Here is a 19,651-nt window from a genome sequence, read left to right as displayed (position 1 = left end):
GTAACCAATTTAGACAAGATTTGGACACATCCTTCAATTGTTTGTATATCTAAGGTTAATCTTAACCACATATAACTTAAATTTAATTGAATTTATATTTCTCAATTATTTTCTTAATATTAGTTTCGTGTAAGTGCCTACTTCTCTTAATTAATCTAATTATAATACTCGCTAAATTTAAAAATTAATACAAATGAGGCCTTGACGGATAAAGTAATAACTAATGAAATATAAAAAGTTTAACGATCCATAACTTTGCTTACAACCGAATTTATATTTCTTGGTTGTTTAATTATACGAGTAGTTTTATTTCCCGGTGCTTAATTAAGTCAATTATAATATTTAATTTTGAAAATTTACAAACATAAATGAAACATTAATAATTAATTTATGAAAGATTTTATTTAGCCCTAATATTATGTACTATTTACTAATGTTCGACTTCGCGCCTATAATAACGAGAGTAACGATTGAAAACATAAAAAATCTCGATTGTATTCAATCGTATTATGACTCTTTTTACTCGCGCATTCAAACTAGAATCTCAAACAAAAACAACACTTTCACACTGAAATAACAGATTCAATAGCTGTATAATGTTTTTGATCGATTAAAGCGCGCCAATCTATGCACGGCCATTGTTTTACACGTAACAAAATTAAGAAGCGCCATTCTCCGCTGTTGTGCTGCTGTATTACTTGGCATTATAGCCTATTTTTGATTAGTTCGAGCGTCAACATAAATCGGTCGCGTGAGCATAGCAACAGATAATAAAGCAACGGCCAACGGCAACGTTTCTTGTATGAATATTCCGTCGTATGTTGTCTGCAAGTTTCTATCGAGAATATACCGAGCTATTTATTAATAGTTTAATGGGTCTGTTGACCTTTTGAAAAATATTTTGTCGCATCGCTTGTTCTATTTGAGTTCACCTTACACAAGGATATCAAATCTAATCAGTGTCACGGAATTTATGAGTGCTAAATTTAAAACTCGTGTTATTTTTCGTAAACATGTCATTTTAAGTTTATTTATTGATTTGTTTTCCTCATCCTTTTGTTCTTTATAATTATTGAAGATTATAAATAAAAAAGAATTACTCTTGCGAAAGATTAAATTTCCAATTTGTTATGCGTCAATGTTCTTTAATATTATTTTTTAATTAGTATGTATTAATTTGTACAGAAATAACGTGGAATTATTACATTTCTTAGAAATTGTAATTTCGTTCTGAGTTATCAAAGATTGAGGAAAAGTCAACGACATATTAAAAAAAAAGAAATGTATGATAACACGCAATAAGTCACAGTACCGCGCACATTGAAAACAACTATCAAATTATATTAACTTGAGTATTATTTACTTAAATCTATGTTGGTTCAGTGCCAGTGATACTGGTTATCCATTGCGATGCTCTGGGATCAATCCTGTTAATAATTATAACTTTATAAGTATTAATAGGGTTCAACCACTTGCTCAGACGGAATCGCAAAAAGGATGGAAATTAGTCTATAAAATTCACCGCAAACTTCATGGAATCTAATATGTGAAAAGTAATTCAATGTACATTTGGCCAGAGTGTTGACGTCGATGTACAGAAATCATCGCTTTTTTACTTTCGATCAAGTGGAATGTCTGTTGGTTTGCTACTTCAATCTCAAAAAAATATTATTTATTTACATTCAGCCTACACAAGACAGAGATAAATTACAGTAGCCGGCTACTCTGAGTCTCATAAAAAAGTAGGAACACACTTTAAATTTAGATTGTATAAAACATGTGACGCGATCTCAATTCTTCTACAAACAAGTAGTGATGTTCTGCCGTATGGCGCTCGAAATCGGATTGAAAAATATCTTTTAACTACACATTCGAACACATAAGATTGATTCTGTATGTTGATTATGAAATGACTGCTAATAAAAAAGTGTCCTACCTTTACGTTTATTTGGATTGAACGAACTTATTTTTGAAACAAGAATATTTCTTTCGTATCTTTCGATCGCAGTGAGTCACATGTTTTACTTTTAGACCGAAAATATTCAGGCCTTTCAGCGAAAACTGTATGCAAAGATGAATTTAACTGCAGTCGCGCGGCGAAACTCATAAAATTATGAAGAGAAATGTAAAATATTGGGAGTAGAGTCATAGAAAAATATTGTAAGCGTAGATAAATGGACAACAATATCCATCTGAGAATAGCACATACAAGTGGAGTATATGTACACATAAACAAGACTATACAAATATCACGACGTACGCTCAATTCGGTACACTATAGATTAAGAAAAATAAAAAATTGTAGAACTCTTACTGAATCTGATATGTAAATACATTTTATTATTAACAACAATTACGTAAGAATCATAGGACTATTAGCTTGATCACCCACAAGATCCGTGATCCGAAATCATAAATTCCACAACACTAACAACGTAAACACGGGGCTGATCGAGTTCATTCGCAAACATCATAAACGTGTTAAATGTTTACGGAAGCCGATGTCACTTTTGATGAACTAAAGATTTTTTCATTTCACTTTTATTTACGACGTTGTTAGCGAATCTTGGTACTTGCGGGCTAATTTGGGAGACGAGCGAAGGAATTTTGGCGGGTTTTGCTATTAGAGACTAGATTTTAATGTTCTTATATCTAGGAATGATCTGTTTTGTTTTCCTTATATTATGGGATTAACAGACGAGCATGCAGTCCACCTGATAGTATGTGGCTACTGCAGCCCATGGACATTAAGATAAAATTAAGCCCAGATAAAATTAGATTACTAAATCTGAGGACCAAGCTGGCATGCCTCGGAAAAGTATGTCTCCCTTACCACACAAACTTACACACTTACTTACTGATAGGTAAAACTGAAATATCGAGAGGCAGAGTTTCTAACCAGTAGTCTATCACAGCTTCTGCTACATAGTTCAATCAAATGAGAAAACATCTCGTTAACTTGTTAAATTTAAAATAAAAACGTGACCAAGATGTTTACGGAAGTTAGTGCCTACACTGCCTACTTGTGGTATCTATAATATCCATGATTATTTATAGTCTGCGCGTGAAGAATTGTTTAACGTTTATTGGTATGTTAGAGCAATAAAAAATGCCTCGTGCAATGGCGACCTGCGTGGCGGAGTACTCACCATACCGGACTGATGCATGAAAGGTCCCGGATTCGATTCCCTGCCCGACATATACCCACCTACATGATGATTTCAGATTTTTGTTTTGGATTTGTGTGTTTTTGTATTCATCCATGTATGTGTCCATATCACCCACGACTCAGGGAACTCTAGTGAGTGTAGAAGCCGTTTTAATTAACATTAAACTCGTGTGTGACTAAATATTTTGATATATTTAATAAATGTTGCGAATTTGATGTTTTGTGCTATTGTCGACGCACATCTTGAAAACGAGTTGTAAAAATATCATCTTGTCAAGAGTTATTGGTGGACAATATTGCCAGCGATACTCTTGCTGCAATATTTTCTGTAATTGCGCAATCTAATTCTCGCTAGACATCGAATGATGTCTACTAACATCGAACAACAAGATGTTCGATGTTAGTAGACGTAGATGTTTATTCTGAGTTAGCGAAAAGACTTGCTGTATGTTACGCCCTGTACACTCTAGGGGTATATAATTGCAGTTAGAAATTGCCATTGCATACGGTCGCCATGTAAATAATTACTATTTACGGCGTTTTTCGCTTTATCTATTGAACCGTAATAGGTAGTCAGTTCAAATTTTCACAATGCATTTTTACTTATATGGCTGCTATGATAGCAAAACAAAAGGTGGTAGAACTCTTTGTGGTTCGATTCCGGCGGTACCACCGCTACACCTATTTCTACCTAATAACAGCAGTGTTAAGCACTGTGTTCGGGTTTGCAGATTGTGGTAAGGGAGGCATACTATTCCCAGGCGATCCAGCTTAGTCCCCAGCAGCGGCACACCTGTGACCGACCTCGGGTTGGTTACAGATGGCCATAGGCGGCCGTAGCCACTTACCATCAGGTGGACTGCATGCTCGTCTACTACTCCTATATTGCAAAAAAATAAAAAGTGCAAGTTCAAGTATGCAAGTTCTATTCGCACTACCAATTATTCTACTCGTACGATCTCGACTCTACCGCATGTCAAATACTATTAGACACGCTCAAGTTGCATTCCGAATCATTTGCATTTGAATGACAGGGGGAGTCAGCTAATAATTACGAGTTAGGCGGATATTAGTTTAGCATAGATAATTGGTCGTAAATCTATAAGTAGTTCGGTCGTATTATTAAAACTACGGTTGTCGTCAACCCAGTGTTGTCGTGTTAATATTATCCCATTGCTGGGCCTGTGTATCCTCTTATGCTCGTTATTAATAATCAATCTAGTACGAAGAAATTATGTAATATCGATCTTTTTTATGCAACACAACAAATAGATAAGATTGATTATAATAATACTAACGGGCTTTAGAGTAAGATTGATTTAGGCCGTAGTCTACCGCGCTAGCCAAATGTGAACTGGTAAAGTTAATCCTCTAATCTGTTTACGATATTAAGTTTGCTTGTACTCGTATGTATATAGCTATATGATGATGAATAAATCTTTGAATCCTAACTTTATAGACTTCACACACCTTTGACATTTTATTTAAAGGACTCTCAGGTGTGTATATTTTTACAATGTTTTTCTTCAAGCCAGAGTTAATTAATTCGTAATACACACATTATTTTGAACATTACGGTGCCTGGAGTTTTAACTTCTGACCCTCCGATTAAGAGGTCTAATTCCTATCACTACTTATTGAGACACCGAATTTCAATCACGAGGCTACGGCTGCTTATAAAAATAATCGCTTTAATTATAACTCACCGGTAAGAGTGCACATGCGCCGACTGTTGATGTCCTGCATCACCTGCCGCATCAGCCCACTCAAGGCCTTCGCATCGCCCGATAGTGACTGTTTTGATAGCCATTCTGTTTCTAATTCCATTGACAACTGAAACAAAAAGCATATGTTGCTTTAGTGCCTTAAAATGTTAGTAGGGATCTTCCACAATGTAGCCTAAAAATTCTGACTTTTTTTTTGTTTACGAGGGGGAAACTTTCAAAAGGTACCCGGTGACGTGGGAGCGACGCAGGGTTATGTGGGATTCTTACCGCACTAAAACCCCCCCCGGTGGCCGTCCTCGGCGCTGCGTTAAGGACTCCGGGATCGCCAAAGGAACGCAACCGGAGTCCTCTTAGCGCGTTGCCCCGTCGGGCTCCGCCCAGGTGAGCTTGGCGCTCGCCACACCGTCTGGTGCATACGATGGTAAGCGACCACGCGTACCGCCGTCCTTCCCGGGGTCACTGTCCGGGCGGTTCGAGCTCCCACTCTTGCCGCCCGCAACCCCGGAAGCACCTTTTAGTCGCCTCTTACGACAGGCAAGGGATACCGTAGCCCTATTCTGGTCCCGAAACTACACGAACAAAAAAAAAATTGACTAATTGAATAATATCCACAATATGAATGTGAATGTGGTAGAACTTCTATGGTTCAACTGAGAAGGCACCACCGTCACTCCTCTTTCTGCCTAGTTACTGCAATGTTGGTTTGGCCATGTGGAAAGGAAGACATACTTATCTGAGGCATTCCTACTTAGTCCTCAGGGGGAGCAACACATCTGTGATCAACCTCATGTAGAAAATTAGTCTTATCTGGGGTTGATCACAGGTGTCAATGGGCTGCAGTAGGAACTTACCATCAAATGGAGTGCAAGTTTATTTGCTACCTCTGTGTTTAGAAAAATATATAAACATAATTAAATCAATATTCTTTCCATAATTCTCAAAAATTGTATCTTAATACTAATAAGGGATTTTCTATTTTACTGATTTGTATTACTAAACTTACCAAATATTCTGTAAGTTTCTTGACCAATGGCTCCAGGTGCACAGTTCTTGCCCAGGCATCGCACACGAAGCACAGGTTGAAATAGTATGCATTTCTGGCATACTTCTTATTGTCTATCCTCACTGGGAAGCCCAGAATCTTGGAGCCCAGTAGTGTCCTGTAAGAAGGACAATTGTAAAATGAATCCTTTGTATAAGTGCCAAATGATATCAAAATAACACCAATGGATTAAATGATGAGTATTTTTTTATAGAATCAAAAGAAAATGATAAGCAATAAAGATTTATGATAAGTAAAAGTAATAATAATATTTAATATTAAATATGTTAAAATGTAAATTAAAGACATATTATTATAATTAATAAGACTATACATATAATAATTTTATATGTGGATTTATTCATAGGATAATATGGCACAGCATAATCATAATTGGATATCTATTTAGATTAATTGTTATCTCAAATAAATTTAGGAAATAATAAAAAAATATTAAGATCACACTTCATTTAGAAAACATTAAACAACAATATAAATTGTTATTGATATAAAGTAATGTGGTTTGTTCAATTAAAGAGAACAAATAACTTTATTATAGCAACTTATGTTAATTTATTGAGATGTTTACCTTTTAAAATTGTAAACAAGATAGGTCATAATCACGCAACACATTTTTGTGTTCAAATATCGATGCATACTATTATGATACCTATTTTTATTACAATACTGCTTATAATGACATACAGAAATACTTTGACAGATCTTATAAGGTGTTACGAAATGATGATTTTTGTGTGTTTGTCAACAATTTAGGTAAAGTTTGAATACTTACACTGTTAGCGTGCACCTTTGTAGCTGAACTTTGGGAATAATGTAGTGGCTGACTGTATCGAATATTTCTTTTGATATATAGTTTTCGGGCACTTGGCAGGTTATTCTCGGGCCAGCCGTTGGGTGAAACTCACACAGAAATATGCACCGGATCGGCCCTTCCTGCCCACAGCCTTCGTAGTACTTGGAATTTCCATCCATCTTCACAAAACTTAACTTTAAGAACTTCACAACACTGCACTGACACAATTTAATTAACTAAACATGATTCTACACTCAATAACTCACAAATATCAACAATCCAGTTTTATAATCGCGGGCATTATATCGTAACAAACTTTTTAGCAACCCCTAAACACACCACACTCGTCCGATAAAAATGAAAGACTGATATTCGCGATTTCGAGTACTTGGTACTTGACAGTGACAATTAACTTGACTGACACGTGACAACTGAGTAAAATTTGTCTGTCAGTGGATCGACATATACAATTGTCATTCCGTTTTACGAAATGATGATTGTGATTTTCCTCTCCTTTATTTTATTTTTATTTATGACCCAAGGAAATAATTGTAAATTAATTTCATCTGCTTTTGATGATGTCACAATAACAAAATACATAACAAGAATGAATAATGCTCAATCAAAGTTAAATATTGAATATCGACATTATCGCACAACATCTGTTTATTTTATTGATTCATACGCCCTTTTAAAAGACCTTGCACTTTGTATAAATCTTCGTGTTGTGATTTAATACTTTTTATGCTTTTGCACTTTTTAAACGTATTTTTGAACGAACATTTGTATGATAACAGCTATCAGTAAAGTCACTGTCATGTCATGTAAACAACAAGTTCAATACACAATCAGCTGATTTACTTTTGTTTTGTGTTTTATTTCTTATTTAAGATGGATTTACCTAAATACAAACTTTTAATAGCTGCAACAGGCAGCGTGGCGTCTATAAAACTTCCTCTTTTAATAAAAACTATTTTGGATTCAAACATTCCCGGACAAGATTACGTTTTTGAGGTTATTAAATCTATATTATAAAAACTCGGATACACAAAAAATAGTACGATGAACTATTACAAATTGTAATTTTAAGTCCTAAATTGATATAAAATACAAATTCTACTGGGCTGGATATGCACATATTTTTAATCAAATATTGTTTCCTGAATTAAACCTATAAACTGTATTTTAACCCCCAGATCGTAGCTGTGATAGTGACTGAACGAGCTAAGCATTTTTTCCTTGAGTCTGATCTGCCAGAATCGATAACTATACAAGATGATAAGAGTGAATGGAGCACTTGGAATAAGAGAGGGGATCCCGTGTTGCACATTGAGCTCGGCAAGCAGGCTGATATGATGGTGATTGCACCACTCGATGCTAACACTCTGGCGAAAATGTCTCAGGTATTTATTAGCGATACAATTATATATAGTACAGGATCCCTAGTATAGTTTTCATCATTTATTAATAACAAGCTGATTTTTCGTGAGTAGCTTCGTTTCGACAAGACGCCCAACATTTTTCCTTACAGCAATGTTGGTAAGTGGTAGCTTGATGGGGCAGCAAGGATAAAATATGTTGACCGGACGAATTCTAAAAATTTATTACTAACCAAATTTTTCTTTGTTAATTATCAAGATAATTATTTAAATAACGTGAAAAAATATTTGTCCTACAAAATATAAGGTTTTTATTAAGGCGTCCCCCCTCTCCAACATGTATCATAAACAAGGTCATGAAAAATAATTACTAACCAGCTGATTTTTTTTTTATTAGCTGTCTAACATTTACACAGCTTACTACCCACATTGTCCTACAAATTGCGAAGTACGTTATTCCAGTCCGCCAATTTTATAGTTTATTTATATTATATTATAGTTAAATTACAAATCTTGTAGGATTAATAAAAGTTACCCTTTTTTTTGTAGGACATTGTTTTATTTAGATAAAAATTATATTATCCTATCACGTGATACCTTTGTCCTACAGTTACTAATAAAAAAAATAATCCTGCGGAATTAACATCTTTTCAGCGTAGGTCCGAGATGACATACCATGTAATTTGTAGGACAATGTGCATGGTAGACTATGTAAATGGTAGACAGCCAATAAAAAAAAAATCAGCTGGTTAGTAATTATTTTTCATGGCCTTGTTTATGATACATGTTGGAGAGGGGGGACGCCTTAATAAAAACCTTATATTTTGTAGGACAAATATTTTTTCACGTTATTTAAATAATTATCTTGATAATTAACAAAGAAAAATTTGGTTAGTAATAAATTTTTAGAATTCGTCCGGTCAACATATTTTATCCTTGCTGCCCCATCAAGCTACCATTTACCAACATTGCTGTAAGGAAAAATGTTGGGCGTCTTGTCGAAACGAAGCTACTCACGAAAAATCAGCTTGTTAGTAATAAATGATGAAAACTATACTAGGGATCCTGTACCAATAGTATAGTATAGTAGTATAATTATTCGTGACAATATATATGAGTGTTTATCCTGATATTTTAGCAATAGAAGTTGTAGGTGGTCAATTGTAATCTAAACGTGATAAGGTTTATTTACCTGGAGATACTAAATCAGCACATCATGTAAGACCACAAGATTTTCAGTACCTACATAAATGATTGTGGTAAATGTCTTCAACCATATTTGTAATCATGTTCTCACATACTGTTTTGTAATATTAGCTATCCTTCTCATAGAAGTGCCTTGTTTTATTTAAAAAAAAAATTACACTTATTTCGTTTCAAGTCTTCACAGCTGCCGTCTTCTATCCTAATTTAATAAAATTAGGATAGAAGACGGCAGCAATTTATTTTTTTATGTAATGACTTAAAAAAATAAATTTAATTAAATATATTTTCAGGGTATCTGTGATAATCTCCTCACATGCACAACAAGAGCATGGGACATTTCCAAACCCCTCCTCTTCTGTCCAGCAATGAACACTCGCATGTGGGAACACCCTATCACAGCAAAGCAGATAGCAACACTGAAGGAATGGGGACATGAGGAAATACCACCAATTGCAAAAACCCTTATGTGTGGGGATACAGGCATGGGAGCCATGGCTGAAGTCGAAACCATTGTGAATAGGATAAAAAGTATTGCACACAAAAAAATCTTTGGTTTCAATTTCATAAATTAAATATTATAACTATGTACAAAGTACTCCAATAAAAAAGTTATACTTTTACAAAATTATACAGATAAGTATTATTTTTATAATGGTCACAAAAGTTGACACAAATTTGGTGTGTAAGTTCTTGTATTACCTGTATATAGTTGATTATTATTTTATTTTTTATGATTAACTTTTTGTATACAAATATTTGGTATGTTGAAAAATAAAACAAATATTAAATGTATGTTGTTTATTGCATCACTGAATACTGTTTCTAACACTAGCGTACATGCAATTTGAACGAAATTTTTAAAACTCTCATGTACACATCACATACAAAATAACTATACAGTATAAAACATTATTATAAACTTCTACTAAACTTAAATTAACTTTTCCCAATTATAAACATAAATATACTCTTTTAATGGTAATTTGAACTACACTTTCTATTTACTCTGAAGTTGTAACAATATTGCATAAACATAATATAGATTTGGAAAATATTTTGCGATTTTATTGTTCCGATGTTATTTGCTATAACTTAAAGGTTGCGAGCGATTGAATTACATTAATCGCATGTAATGTATCATTTGATACCATCTTGAGCGTAACACATAAATACAGCTTCCTGGCTCGCTTCACTGACGGTTATAATTGTAGAGATCACATTACACGTAAATATTGCAAATCAATCTTCGCCTAAATCCAAATTCTGCTGCAATACCATTGGTAACGTACCAGAAGTTTCCCACAGGTAGTTTGTTATACTTCATCAATTTACGAACACAGGCAATTTGCCGTTACATTCAACTGCGCGAAGCCAGAAAGGTGTCGCCGTTTATCTTATCAATCAATCCTTACGTCTCAACGCAAACTAATAAGGATTATTTTATAACTATAAATAATGACATGAGATTCTTAGGCAGTCATTTTGTCATTCATATGTAAATATTATTATAAGAAATATGATTTATGATTATAATTGGGAATTAGTCACATTAACTTTTGGAACTTAAAATTGTAACTTCATAAGAAACCATTGAAAACAGATCGATTATCCTGACAAGATAACACCAAGCAAATTAGTCTTTTAACAATTCAGTAATGTTGTGCATTTTGTGCACATCCTAACCCTGTAAATTTAGAACTCTCTCAAAAGCGATTCGAAAATTACTTTAAAAATTAAATAAAAACGAACACATTATATTACTGTAATATGTGCGAAAAGCACCCTTATTTACATTGAAATACGTAAATGAGATTTTATTAAGATAAATCGTTATTAAGTGATCCACATAAAAGTTGTAATTTTATTATTCTATGAGAAATCAAACATGTAACTTTGGTTTTTCAAATTTGTCATAAATAATCCTACATACAAATAAGACATTTATATATAAGATAGAAGAAGCAATAACTGGCATGCAATGCCTATTCTATGTGGAGCGTAACAGACTCCATATAGGACGGGGGTGTACCTGAAGCTGATCATTGATGCATTGCCACTCCTAGGAGTAGATCTCTCCTCATATACACGTCAGCAATTTTGCAATATCCCTAAACCTATAAACAGCACCTAATAAAATCCCATTTACATATTCAACGTAACGACAGTGCATACTATGTAAGAAATAATAATATATTATTTTTTTAAACATTATATTAACATATTTATTTTAAACACAATCTTGCTCAATACCGATTCAGTACAAAAGTTATATGCCATAATATTTATATTATACGTGAATAGCAATAACATACGCTGATACACCGAGCGTCGAGTAATCGGATATAAATATAAAAATACAATATTTACATTCTATATGCATTGTTACGAACCGGCATTGACACAAAATCAAGGAGCAAATTATTTACAGAAATAAACGAAAGTATTAAAACAGCACAAGATGGAGAATAAATCTAATCAAATCAGCTCTATTCATTCATCTACATTAAATAATTAATCGTTATCTATCGCTAATTATTAAATAATTAAAACAAAACGCGCTATTAAACTGGAATACAAAGGAAATGAGCCTTTCGAAACATATGTTAAAATTCAAACCTAATATAATTACAAGTATGAAATGTGACGTAATATTATATAATGCAGAAATCATCTATACAGAAAACCAGTGTAATGCGCTACACAATCGGAAACATATACAAAATCAGGTCGCTAAAAATCAAACTTGTCTTTAATGTTGCCAGATAAAAAAAACACACAAAAAATTAGGGGGAATCACTTTTGAACTATCACATTATCGGTAGGTACAAAATGCTACATATAAATGCACTTAGGCCGCTCGCAAACGCCACACGCAACATAATGCAACATCGTGTTACTGAGCGGTGTATAACACACTACAATACGCTTAACGGCTAAGTAATATTTGTAAAATTGTTTTAATAAGGACACTGTTACAATTTATCATCTATAGTGTTACGAGTACAATACAAATGTGTAAAAATTACAATTAAGAATACGTTTCGGGGGGTTATAGAAAAAATTGAGTAAAAAACTGTGCGTTTAAATCGAAGAGGCCTTTGCTAGCGGTACTACGGGCCCTAGAGAGCACGACACGTCCATACTTCTATCTCACTTATTGCTTTGCGCCAGAGCGAGACGGCTGCACGGTCCCACTTGTAAACTCGTAAAGCTTAGCTTCTTGTATAGAAATAAAAACGTTGTAAATCGTCCTTAGCAAAATATCGCGTTCGTTGCGAGTGACTTGGAATGAAAAATAGGCGTATTAAAATTGCTGCTACGCGTATTGCACTTGTACAGGGGTTGCTATTTCAATTTTAAAGTTCATCATTAATTTTAGGCTGCGCGATTTGATAAAAACGACGTAATAATCGCATAAATACAATAAGAAAAAACGACTAAGTGTATATTATTAATCAACTATTGCATCGATAAATCAGTCTTGCATCACTATCACTTATATAACACACAAGCGCAATACGCGTGCAACACAGTCGACCGTTTCGTTTGCTTGTCGAATATTGCTCTATACTTCGTTACAACGACTCCACTTCGCCGGCTCAGTAAATGTTCGCTCCGTTTCACTAGCGCTTTACTATACACTGGAGAACCGACATAGTCCCCTATTTCCTACATTTTAAATGTGAACGTCTGATTGTGCACCGTGACGTCACGCACGAACATTCCCACGCAACTTAGACGACCGTTTCGTTTTGCTTGTCGAACATGGCCCGCGTGTACTTACTAATGACGTCATACGTATTCTTGATCAGCTCGCATCGCTCCTCCACCTCGCGGTCGCACGGCACCACCTTATACGCCGACGTTCTCGGCCTCGAAGGCCTTTCGAAGTCGACGTTGTCCTCTATATTGTACACGGTGATCGTCTGCTTCTTGTGCACCATGTCGAGGTCCTTGCGCTTCTTCATCGTATAGGGCACCGAGTTGCCATTGCAGCGCGCGTTGATCGTGAGCACGGCGTTGCGCACCGGCGACTGTGTGTACGCGTGCGTGCGCGCGTGTGCGTGCGGCGGCTCCGTGTGCACATGCGTGCGCGTGTGTGCGTGCTGCGTCTCCGTGTGTACATGCGTGCGCGTGTGTGCGTGCGGCGTCTCCGTATGCGCGTGCGCGTGCGCCTGGGGGGTGTGGTCCGGCCTGCCGCCGGGCGCCCGGTATCATACGTCCAGGTCGTCGAGGCCGCGCGAGAGGCGGTGCGAGGTGATGCGGCGGCGGTGCGAGCGGCGCACGGCGTCGGCGCGGCGGTACGGCTCGCTGCGCAGCCCGTGCAGGATGTCCTCCAGCGCGCCGTTGTACACCTCGTCCTGGTGGAGCAGCTTCTTCTCGCCCACAGTTTGAGACTTCGTCTTCAGCTCGTTGATCACGGCCTCCTGGACGCGTTGGAAACGATACAATCGTAAATTAATAATTTGTTAGCAATAAGTTTATATCTACATCAACTAAATTCTATTATTATTAGTAGAAGAAAGTACTAGTAAATCGTAATAATAAATATAAGTACTAGAATTAAATTGTTTCAGATTTGATAAATATGTCTAAAATTAACTATATGGCTGCCTATAAGAAGTTTATGCGAAAAAAATTACAAATATGTGGCACTTGACAATCAAGGTCCGCAAAATGAATTTCAAAAATCCTAAATTATATTAAATGTATAAAATAAAAGTAGACATTACCTTTCGTCCTTAACTTAGCCTAAATACAAATATTGCAAAAGGCCATGCAAAAAGCATAGATTTTGCAAAATAGATACTAATCAAAATAACCTACGTTACACGTAACATCAAATTAAATTGAAAAAAAATATTGTGTTGCAGATTGCTAGAATACTACATAATACTGCCTTACTACATAATAGTGCCAAATACAACGTTACATACAACTACTACTGTGCAAACTTTACATATACAAAATATTTCTGAATAAAAAAAAAACAATTCTATCCCTAAACTATTTTAAAACGAATTTTTCAAGTCATAAAAATATAAGATAACTTTTAGTATGTAAAACTGACAGAAAGGAATATAGTATCAGACAAAAATATATCAAAAGTTAATTAACGTTAACAATAGTATAATTAAACTAACTAAAAATTTAGCCTGATTTGAAAAATAGCCTTACATTACAAATGCAAATACGAGATTCAAACTTTCCACGCTTTTCTAGACCAAAGTTAAAAGTAGCGACATCTCGCAAAAGCAGAAATAGCAAGCAATCAATATTTTAATTTAATAAAAAATATTAAAATATATATTTACATTAGAAGCAACAAGTGAATGTAGTATGTAAAACACATGCCCTGTTAATTCCATGCATTTGTGCAGCGTTAGGAAGAAAATTATAACAATATAAATACACGGTTGTAATATTTTTAGTTCGAAACATAAGTACACAGAATATAAGAAAATAACAAAAAAGATATATAAGTGTAGAACGATTAGAAGTGGCGTAAAACAAATATTTATAAACAAAGAAAAAATGGTTTTTAATTCATCGATTTTTTTCATTTATGTGTCGTGAAAATTCGGATTTTGTACACAAAAGTATGTAACTATTTATCAAATTATATATCAGACTACCAGTTAGTAAATTAATCTTAACCCGGATTAAAGATAATGTGTGAACTAACTGGTTAATATTATAATACTACTTATTTGTTATATATTTTTAATTATTAGGGTTTATGCCTATAACGTAATAAGAATTTCACCCTGAATGGTCGTTTCATTACAAGATTAAATTATTGTACGGTGTGACGGATTTAGAACATAGACAAAGTATTTAAATAGACACCTAATAGTTAACATTTTTATACGCAGTATTTAAACTCAGAGTAGAATACGCATGATCATAATCGTGCATAAGAGCTCCGCCTAATATTTTTACCGCGATACATATAATCTGCGGCACTGATATATTACTATAAAAAATTGTCTAGGAGTCTATTTCATTACTTTGCCTATTGTAAAGACCTTACCATTGGATATAAATAAAACAATTGCAAAATTTATTAAGTACTATGCTAACTGCAATCGTGAAAAAACATCACTAATATTATCAGATGATGTTCGTTTCATACGTGTCTTCTATCTAGACTAAGATCTGTGGGATGTGTGTTAGGCCTATCTTCTAGTTCATAATCCTGTACCACTCCAAACGGGGAAAATCCATGCTATTAAAATTTTAGGAAGCGCGTTGGCCAATGACATGATGTAAATACAAATGTACTAAACTAATTAAGACTATATTGAATTTAGATTAAATATTTTTTTCAAGTTTATAGACAAAATTGTATATGTTGTTTAGGCGAAACTTCCTTAAATTTTATGGGGTTCTAAAATGTGAATCTTTCTATAGTTTCGTGATGCTATCTTTTTATAGACAATTCTTGTCTATGTGAACTTAAAATACGGTGGGCAACCTCAAGTTCTAAAAATCCATAGTTACCCAAATATTCCTACACTTAAATTCATCATATTTAGTTTGGTAGTGTTTTTGTTTTGATATTTTTGTTTTTCATTTTCGTATATACCTATGTAAATTATGTAAATAAGTTGTTTTATATTTACCTAGGTTAATTTTAAAGTGTTTTCCGTTATTAAAAATTCATCATATTTGAAACTTAATGGAGTTTATTTATAAAGTTAATGTTAACAGCTATAAACAAGAGATGAATGCACAAACAGTTGCCTGGTTTTTTTTTAATCATTGCCAATTAAATTCAACTTTTTTCTTATAAATATTATAGAGATTTTTAGCAACTGGATAGAGATGTTACTCGCGTATGCTTAATTAATTCACGAAAGGTCATTTTATCATTACACGAGCCTGTTTGGATGGGTTCATGTAATGTACAATAAGTAATTGTAATGAATTTTGTATGGAAAATTAACAAATTATTGTAACTATCTTCTTTTTTAGTTTTCTATCGTACTTATCCGCTGTCCCCCAAATATATAACGAAGAAACCACATATTTTACCAAGAATATCGTAAAATCGAGTAAAGCTGTATGATCCATTCATACGTTTGTCAAACATTGAGGTTAGTACAGCCGTGTGGCCCACCGTACATGGCACCTAGTGGTCAGATGTGAACGGGCCCTATTTCGCACATGTGACTAGTGACCTTATTTGTCAAACACTGATATGAACTGTCGGATGAGTTGATGAAATTGACAATACAATTGAAGTATTCCCAGGCATATTGTCAACAAGTAATTGTGCGCTAATTCCTAATGTTTACGATATTAATAAAAAAACGTACATCGCCCACTTTTACAATCAATTTCTTTCATTTTCTAGCGCCTTTAAAGATCGGAGAAAAACTGAGGAAGCGTCATCGCCCACTTTGATAAACACTGATTTTTAAACTACGGCTTGAACTACATAGTTCACCAATTTTTGATAATATTTTCATGAAAAGATTTTAAGGAAAAATGTATACGGAGTAAAACTTTTCATGACCGCCCATGGGCGTTTGCAATCAACTCTGCATATTACTACCTGATCAATGTCTACTCCTAAAGAATGAGAAAGAGTTTTAATGAAATCCCACCACATCCTTCAAAAGAGCAACCCTACACTGCTGGTATTAAGCAGAAATATATATGGCGGTGGTGTCATAAAGAGCTTTATCACCTATGGAGTATATGAATACTTCTCATTTCATTTAAATGTGCGAAAAAAATATCAGTATTTGACAAAATAAGCCAACACGTCAATATACTAAAACAGGTCCCTTGTGATCGAGTGATCATGCCAAGCGTGTAAGGCTACCGTCGTGTGGCCGCCATGCGCCGCGCCGCTGTCGCCGTATTAGTCACTCGCGCCCGTGTCGCCGGCCAAGTTCGTTGGTGTATAGTTCGTTAGTCAGAAGCTCGTGTGGTCTCGTGTGGAATGTGTATTAAAGTAACAGTGTTTTTAGTATTTTGGTATATTGTGACTATTAGGTAAAATTTGTATTTAAAAAAATGTAAATTGACTTGTTATTACCAACAAGAAAATCAATAAAAAAGATCCATATTATATTTTTTCTATACTTAAACAATTTTCTATTCTATACCGAATAATTAAACCAGATTACCAATATATCATATAATTATTTTCAAAATATTTAATCCCGATTATTAAATCTCTTGAAACGAAAGGTTAAAGAACTAAAAGAGTGTTAAATGTATTTTGTAATAGCTATAAGCTCACTGTACCCACCAAAAATGCGTACAAACTATACACCAACCAACCAATCGCGGTCCCCTTGCACACACTCACAGTTAGTATACAACAAACACTCGCACACACGCAACACGTAAGGCCCCCTGAACAAGATCGACTTACGCCCAGACCGTATACGTCCGGCGGCCGACTAGTCTGACTAGTCTAGCGCTAGTGTCGCTAGTGCTCTACGCTTTGCCTCAGGTGGGCCAGTTGCTGCTGCAGCAGGCCCGCACTGACCGCCGCGTAGTTAAACCTCTGCGAGGAAAGTCATCACGGTGTTACCATCACCACGCTACCATTACTCTACTCTATGGTGTGGATGTGGCAACACTTTGTTGCGGGGAAATTTTATTAACTGCAAAATTATTTTACTTCAATGCAATTTATAACCAAAAAATGTAAATTTAACTAAAAATATTTGAATTAAAATTAAAGAGATAAGTTGCCATATCCACAAATTAATAAAAATAAATACCAAAATATAAACCAGCACCGTGTTATAATATAAAATGAATGTATATAAATAAATGGAATCAAACCGTTGTGTGGTACTGTTATAAGTGACACCGTCACCTATGTACGTCTACATTCATTATCTAAAATCACAATCATATAATTATATTAAAAAAATAAATACCAAAATAAAATATTTTAGTAATGAGCCAAATTTTTTTAAGTGAAATGTGATTTTTGTACCATGTGAGTTTTGTACCAATGACATAATTGGCCGTGCACTGCTGTGCACGTGTTTCTTTGTCTTGTTAAAAATATGAATAATTTATTTTAAATATATATTTTTTTATTTTTGTGTAGTAAAAATTTTAAACTCATATAAAAAATTCAAGATAGTTCTATCACTTTTTATAAATTTTACTAACCAAAAACTTAACCTATTAACTTTTTATGTGTAGTATTTCTTAACAGACCAATAAAATAAAAATATATAAACTATAATATCAAAAGAGAATTAGTAAAAAAACGTAAGTACACAGCGATATCTCTAGCAACACTATATACAAGTTATCTTAACAAAACAATCAAGCAATCAAACGTTACTTGAAGTAATACTGTATGAAACAGTCATAGGTTTATACTCTTTAATGCTATGGATTATAAAAAAATAATAATGCAACATTGACCCTCCGACAAATGAACATCACGTCTAGAATATACGAGTACGTTACGAAAAAAATTATACTTTCAGTGATGCCTTTGATTACCAAATTATTTGTTCCTAATCCATATTATATACAAGAGTAGAGATTTATTTAGCTATTAACGTATAGCGTTCAAACTCATTATTATAAAAACCGATTAAATATAAATTAAGAAATAAATCAAAAATATTTTGATCCAACTCTATACAAGTAGATATGTAAATAGAATAAAAAAATTAACTTGATAAACAATACAATTCTTTTCGATTTGTAAGAGACTTCTATTTTTTTTTAATTCAAAACAATATTGTAAAAGTTCTATCTCTCGTTCGACAATTATTTAACTCAACATTGATTTTGTAGCTCTTTTATCTTGGTTTTCGATACACGACATCCATTTGTTGGAAGGTCAACGGAACGCAACCAAAAACTACGACAAACGCACGACTCCATTCACCAATTGAAGCGTTGTACACAGAGCCACTAAGCCAAATAATTTACAGCTGTCAATATTATACAGGTAATTTTTAGGGTTCCGTACCCAAAGGGTTAAAAACGGAACCCTATTTAATGTGTAGTCTTTAAAATATACTGTACAATAACATCTAAGTATAAGTATATATGTATCGAATTGAATATTAATAAATGTGTTTATATGATTTTGGGATCATTCAAGTATCTTTAGTTGATCATTATTTATTGACTATTTTATTTATTAAAATGTATATTCTTTATTACTAAATATAATATTCTAATTTTATTCATATAAGTAATGACAAAAGTGAAATATAATTTTAATCCTTTTTTTTTTAGTGTAAAAAAGAATATCATACTACAAGTTGATACTCGTAAATATGGTAAAAATACACTGCTCTCACTATTGTG

At 33.9% G+C, this 19,651-nt stretch overlaps 4 protein-coding genes across 5 annotated transcripts in view; 1 reads left to right on the top strand and 3 right to left on the bottom strand.

The window, feature by feature from the left end:
- The window catches only part of LOC140757621 (GATOR complex protein NPRL2), a 69,451-nt gene extending 62,320 nt beyond the window's left edge, over positions 1 to 7,131 (bottom strand). The window contains exons 1-3 of the mRNA XM_073093463.1: positions 6,732 to 7,131; positions 5,900 to 6,056; positions 4,876 to 5,002 (exon numbers count right to left, since the gene is read on the bottom strand). Of these exons, the coding sequence (XP_072949564.1) occupies positions 4,876 to 5,002; positions 5,900 to 6,056; positions 6,732 to 6,931 (484 nt within the window). The 5' untranslated portion in view covers positions 6,932 to 7,131. The remainder of the gene's footprint in view (positions 1 to 4,875; positions 5,003 to 5,899; positions 6,057 to 6,731) is intronic.
- Positions 7,132 to 7,563: 432 nt separating this feature from the next.
- Positions 7,564 to 9,968, top strand: Ppcdc (phosphopantothenoylcysteine decarboxylase). Its single transcript, XM_073093459.1, has 3 exons — positions 7,564 to 7,766; positions 7,949 to 8,155; positions 9,628 to 9,968. Exons 1-3 carry the CDS (start codon positions 7,644 to 7,646, stop codon positions 9,907 to 9,909), a joined length of 612 nt encoding a protein of 203 aa, XP_072949560.1. The 5' UTR covers positions 7,564 to 7,643; the 3' UTR covers positions 9,910 to 9,968.
- Positions 9,969 to 12,757: 2,789 nt separating this feature from the next.
- LOC140757153 (uncharacterized) lies at positions 12,758 to 13,548 on the bottom strand (the record flags this gene model as incomplete). Its single annotated transcript, XM_073092689.1, has 1 exon — positions 12,758 to 13,548. A coding segment is annotated over one exon (477 nt), but the record flags the coding sequence as incomplete, so codon positions are not given.
- Frl (formin-like protein) overlaps positions 13,545 to 19,651 on the bottom strand; it is a 92,551-nt gene continuing 86,444 nt past the window's right edge. The window contains exons 17-18 of one of the 2 annotated variants that reach the window (XR_012104002.1): positions 17,730 to 17,864; positions 13,627 to 13,764 (exon numbers count right to left, since the gene is read on the bottom strand). Coding sequence is in view for 1 of the 2 variants with exons in the window: in XM_073093460.1 (XP_072949561.1) it covers positions 13,552 to 13,764 (213 nt within the window). In the remaining variant the exon portion in view is untranslated. Of the gene's footprint in view, positions 13,765 to 17,729; positions 17,865 to 19,651 lie in introns of both variants that reach the window. The other variant, XM_073093460.1, reaches the window with a different exon arrangement.

This window comes from Epargyreus clarus, unplaced genomic scaffold, assembly GCF_041222505.1.
Source record: "Epargyreus clarus isolate Ecla_fem2 unplaced genomic scaffold, WU_Ecla_fem_2.2 ptg000004l, whole genome shotgun sequence".
Taxonomy (NCBI): domain Eukaryota; kingdom Metazoa; phylum Arthropoda; class Insecta; order Lepidoptera; family Hesperiidae; genus Epargyreus; species Epargyreus clarus.
Note: the sequence above shows the minus strand (reverse complement) of the source record. Positions and strands in the feature narration are given on the sequence as shown.

Bases quoted from the DNA above. Each gene is read 5' to 3' on its own strand.
- Ppcdc (XM_073093459.1), top strand. From the start codon at position 7,644: ATGGATTTACCTAAATACAAACTTTTAATAGCTGCAACAGGCAGCGTG. The intron at 7,767-7,948 runs GTTATTAAATCT...TTTAACCCCCAG, and splicing joins GACAAGATTACGTTTTTGAG to ATCGTAGCTGTGATAGTGAC. The intron at 8,156-9,627 runs GTATTTATTAGC...ATATATTTTCAG, and splicing joins CTCTGGCGAAAATGTCTCAG to GGTATCTGTGATAATCTCCT.